The sequence below is a fragment of the Herpailurus yagouaroundi genome, unplaced genomic scaffold, assembly GCF_014898765.1.
Source record: "Herpailurus yagouaroundi ecotype Mexico unplaced genomic scaffold, PumYag 29, whole genome shotgun sequence".
NCBI classification, from domain to species: Eukaryota; Metazoa; Chordata; class Mammalia; order Carnivora; family Felidae; genus Herpailurus; species Herpailurus yagouaroundi.
In genome coordinates this window covers 11,149,900-11,155,040 of record NW_024412377.1, presented here as the reverse complement: position 1 = coordinate 11,155,040, position 5,141 = coordinate 11,149,900, and the positions used below count along the sequence as shown (strand labels likewise).

The 5,141-nt window shown below is 47.3% G+C and overlaps 1 protein-coding gene across 1 annotated transcript in view; it reads right to left on the bottom strand.

Moving 5' to 3' along the window:
• TRIO (trio Rho guanine nucleotide exchange factor) overlaps positions 1-5,141 on the bottom strand; it is a 234,913-nt gene that overhangs the window by 18,636 nt on the left and 211,136 nt on the right. The window contains exons 44-48 of the mRNA XM_040494140.1: positions 4,995-5,072; positions 3,864-4,055; positions 1,625-1,802; positions 1,053-1,090; positions 15-67 (exon numbers count right to left, since the gene is read on the bottom strand). Coding sequence (XP_040350074.1) covers positions 15-67; positions 1,053-1,090; positions 1,625-1,802; positions 3,864-4,055; positions 4,995-5,072 — 539 coding nt within the window. The remainder of the gene's footprint in view (positions 1-14; positions 68-1,052; positions 1,091-1,624; positions 1,803-3,863; positions 4,056-4,994; positions 5,073-5,141) is intronic.

Below are 5,141 nucleotides of genomic sequence, written 5' to 3'. Positions count from 1 at the left end.
CCCCCCCCCTGTCCCCCTTTCCTGCTACCGCGCCCCCCCCCCCCCCCCCCCCCCCCCCCCGCCCCCACTGGTCCAGTAGCCGTCCCATCTCCTGACTTCAATGGCTTCATTTGTTACACAATCGTCCGCAGGGACACATGCCAAGTAAGATATGGGGAAATACGAACACAAATCCTTAAAGTGTTAAAACTTTTGAGAAATACAACAATTAGAACCCCTTCCTGTCTGGGGGGACATCGGGCATGTGTGAACAAGCATTTTGGAGCCGAATGACATTTTTACTAAGTCTGTCTTGGCCATGACCTCTCACTGGAACAAAGGGCGAGAGGGAGAGATGTGACATGCCTAGAGCCCCCACTGCATTCCTGATGGTGCTCAACCCTCCAGAACAGGACTTTGCCTAGACTGAAGAGAGTGTCTAGTAAACTTTAACAGCATGGCCTACACAGGCTTCCTGTTTGGGAGGCAGTTCCTTTTATTTTGAAGATGATGGTAAAAATTTAGAGATTTCCCAACAGTTACATGCTATGGGTTAGCATTTAATGAATGCATCACTTAAGAACAACGCATTTAAAGAGGCCTGCATTGACTCACCATCCTAGGTGCGAAACTTTTCTACACACACAGGGACCGTCCCCTGGCCCCCACTAGCCCCACGTATCCAATTCCAACTACAAATGTAAAAAATGATCAGTCTTGCTTGAGTTAACACCCAGGCAGCTGACCTCTTCTTGGCCCAAAACACCTTGCCCTTGATTTTTCATTGACTGCCTATGTTCCTGGCTCTGGAATGTCATGTGAGGTGTGAAGATGGTTTTATGGGGACAAAGAAGTTACAACATCCTACTGGGCTGGGACATAACACAGACATGAGAGAAGACATTAGATGAGTATTTAGCTTTTGGCTGAATTCTCAGAGCTCTTCAATGATCGCCAAATTAGAACCAGAGTCAGAGTTGGCCATCACAAAGGGAAGCAAGCAGTCGCCGACATAAAGAGTCAAAGGAACGCTCTAAAAAGGCCAGTATGGTCCATCTCCTTGTGGAGAAGACATGTCCCCTAAGGTGCTTTGCTGGCTCCTCTGTAATCACTCATGTCATGGACGCTGGGAAGGACAAATATGTCTTGTTTTCCAATGCAAGTGGAAGGTATGGATGAGCAACGCCAGCCAACCCAAGTTTCAAAGTTGCACTGGAGAAATGTCTCTGACATCTAGGGCCACCTCTGTCTGCTGCCTCAGTTTTTCTCAAGCATTCCCCTCCCAGGACAGGGCTCCAGGGCACAAATGGTGTGAGAGACTGTGTGGGACATGTGCCCAAGGCCAATTGGCCTGCTTGGAATCCTGACTCTGCAATGAAGAAATTGTGGGGCTTGAAATAAATTACGAATCCCCTCTGTGCCTCAACTTCCTCGTCTGTAGAATGGAATAATAGTGGTACCTGCCACCAGGGGTCACTGTGAAAAGGAAATGAAGTAATAATAAAACAAGGGCTTAGAACAGTGCCTGAAACACAGTCTGTGCTAAATATGTCCTGTCATTTATTAGGTATGTAATAGTAGAGAGAAGAGAAACAGAAATAGAAATGTGTAGATTTCTAGAAAGAAAGACAAGAACACACGTTACCATTTAAAAAGTTACGCTGGTTTTCTAAAATTTGGTTGATTTCATGGATCCATGTTTGCCGGACACTTGGACTGGACGAGTGCAGAGTGAAGGTCTCCACCACACCACCCGTCCTCGATGTCAGAGCAAATTTACAGGGATCGTTTTCCACGTTTTCCTCCAGGCAAAGGCAACTCACCTTAAAACAATTAAAGCATTATTCACAATGGCCAAAAAGCGAAAGCAACCCAAGCGTGCACTGACTGACGGACAGATAAACAAAATGCGGGCTATGGAATGAGTAAGGGAATACTATTCAGCCCTAAAAAGAACAGTCTGACCTATGCTGCAACTTGGATGAACCCCAAGGGCATTATGCGAAGTGAAATAAGCCAGTCGCAAGCAGACGGATACGGTTCTGATTTCACTTAGATGAAGTACCTTGAGTGGTCAAATTCATAGAGGCAGAGAGTGGAATGGTGGGTGCCAGGGGCTGGGGGGGGGGGGGGGATGGGGAGTGGTGGTTTAATGAGCACAGAATTTTGGTTTTGCAAGATAAGTAGAGTCCTGGAGATGGACAGTGGCGACGGTTGATTCAACCATGTGAACGTACTTAATGTCCTTAATGCCACTGAGCTGTGCACGGAAAAATGGCCAAGGTGGTAAATTTGTGTGTATTTTACTACAACACCAACAACGAAAGCACATGGATTCCCAGCAGCTAGGTATGATGTAAAGCTCATCCTACGTCAAAACTGAAACAAACTTTTTTTGGTTGAGCCGTCATCTTTATAGCCTTGGATATCATCATCTTGATGCTTTTCAGTGATTCTCTTAACTCAGGGACAAGGGGATTCCCAAGAATTTAACTAAGTGCTTGAATATTAACTAGAAACGAGGGCCTGGGAGTTACCGGTTTTCTGACTCCTTTATGATGACCCGGTGTTTGTGTATCCCTGACTTCTCTGCCCCAGAAATAAAATGATGCCATTTTAAAAACTTGACTACTGGGGCATCTGTGTGGCTAAGTCGGTTAAGCATCAACTCTTGATTTCAGCTCAGGTCATGATCTTGTGGTTTGTGGATTTGAGGCCCATGCTGGGCTCCGCACCAACTGTGTGGAGCCTGCTTAGGATTCCCTCTCTCTGTCCCTCTCTTTCAAAATGGATAAATAAACTTTGAAGAAAAAAAAAACACCAAAACCCCTGACTATTAGTATAACGCGTTATGAAATTGTATGTGGTATCACATGTAGAACAGTTTTACAGAAGCAGGACATGGAAAAGAACATATAGAGGGTTTCTATGCTGCTGGAATGGAGTGGAGAGTCTGTCAGGAGGAAGACATTTGGAGGACAGTGGGAGGCAGGAGAGGCCCGAAGCTTCATGCAGCCCAGTCCTGATGCCTCCCACGTCCTGTTGGGCAGAAGAGCCTCTCCCAGCCTGAAGGGAGGGGAAGCAGGGAGGCTGCTGCAGGTGGCCACCAGAAGCCTGACGGGGAGCTGGATGGTGTGGTGTCCCACCTGGGTGCTGAGACCTCCGGGCTCAGATGGTAGGAGGCTCTAACACAGGGATGCACGCCTCCCTTCTGAGCTCAGGGCTGCAAGGCTGCCAACGTGGAAAGAACAGGGAGGGAGAGGTGGGTGAGCAGGCTGCATCTCCCAGGGACCATCTGCTAGGCCCTCAAGCCCCCTCCTCTGCTTTATTCTGCTTTGCCCTTGGTTTGTCCCGTTCATAGGACTCGGGGCCGTTTGCAATTATTTTACTTATGTTTACTTATTTGTGTTTCTCTTTCCTCAGAGAACAAGCTATTCCAGGGCACAGACTGCCTGTCTTACCTACCCCTGTGGCCCCACACCCAGCTCTGACGGCTCAGTGTGTCCTCATCGGCTGGAGGCAAAGAATAAGACACTGGGAAAGCTTTCTGCTCTGGTCTTAGAGCAATATTCCACATCCGTGACTCTGAACTTAAGCTGTACGTGGTCACAGGAATGGTGGTACACAAGAACGAACCCAGATAAGGTCTTCTCATCATGTTTAACCATGACGAGAAACGGCTGTGGACACACAGAGATGCGTGCAAGACAACAGCCACTTCAGAACGCAGACAGTTGAGGGATGGAGTGAATTTTTACAAGTTCTAAAATATCTGAGGAAATTCTCCAAACATTTAATAAACAAAGGATCAAGACATTTCATCACTGAAAAGGAAACAGTTCATCAGCGTGATGGGTACGTGTGTCCACACAAACACACATTACCTTGATGCTGTTCTTAAACAGGAATCCCGGCATGGAGAAGCCCTTTTTTTTATCAAGTGGTTCACTGAAAATGACGATCTGCTCAAAGAGAAAAACCCGCCTCTCTTTACAGCGAGGCAGAAGTCCCGAGTCTTGGTCCGTGACCAAGAATGTGTCCTGCAGGAGCAGCTTGCCCTGGGCAACAATTTTACCCTAAAAGGGGGGGGGGGTGCAAAGGAAGAGAAGAGAACATTGCATTCTAAGTTAAGATACAGGAAGTTCTGTTTCCTTTCTTGTTCCCATAGAATAATGTACATTTCTTCTATTAATTAAAGAGCTTAAATTTTTCTTTAATTATAATGAGTTCTTAGCCCCCAACAGAATAGTCATCTAGACAAAATTCTTGCCAACCTCTGTAGGGGTCTCTGGCCTCCGTTACAATCAAAGACAAGGTGGACTGAAAGTGTATAAATAGTTCACTGAACCAGGCTGTCAAGGCGCAATCCCTGTGCCAGCTGCACGGGCACCCTGGCAGGACCCATTAGAAAGACACAGGGTCCTGCGCTTTCAGAAGCCCTCCAGGAGATTGTGCTTTCTTGAGAACCACAGAGCCCGAACTTTAAACCCTAATTCTCTAGTAGAACAGTAGGCAACAAAAGCAAAAACTTGTCCTCTTTCCTTACTCAGTAGTTGAATTTTTAAAAATTCGGAATGTCTTTTAAGGTACTAATAGGCAACGTATAATATGCCTGGTCTGGCAACTCCTAGGGAAGTCTGGTAGAGTAACACTGAACACAGCTGCCCTGAAGTCAAGCTCCCAGGGACGATGGATGTGCAAGGGGCCCCTTGCCTCCCACCACCTGCCGGGGAAGGAAACTCTGCTGTTACAGCACCAGAGGCTCCAAGAGACAAAGCAGAGTCCTGCCTGTTTCCGCCATCAGGCGCTGGGCTTTGAGCAGAGGAAGGTCCTCAAAAAGCAAATCAAATGCACCAAAAAAAAAGTTGAAAGAAAATATCAATCAGGTTCAAGTAAAGTGAGAGAAGACAGAAAACCAGGCACAAGGATCAACTTTCTACTGGGAAGATAAATAATCCAAGACCAGAGAAAGTGACAGAAGCCAGAGGGGTGACTTTAAACAACAGGCGCATTACGTCAAATCCCTGCAGCCGCCCGACGTTCATCATGTCGTTGCACCGCTTGGGTACGATGCACATGACTTCCACTGCTCTCTGCAGGTGTGTGTGTGTGTGGGGGGGGGGGGGGGGGGAGGGGGGGGGGGGGGGAGAGAGAGAGAGAGA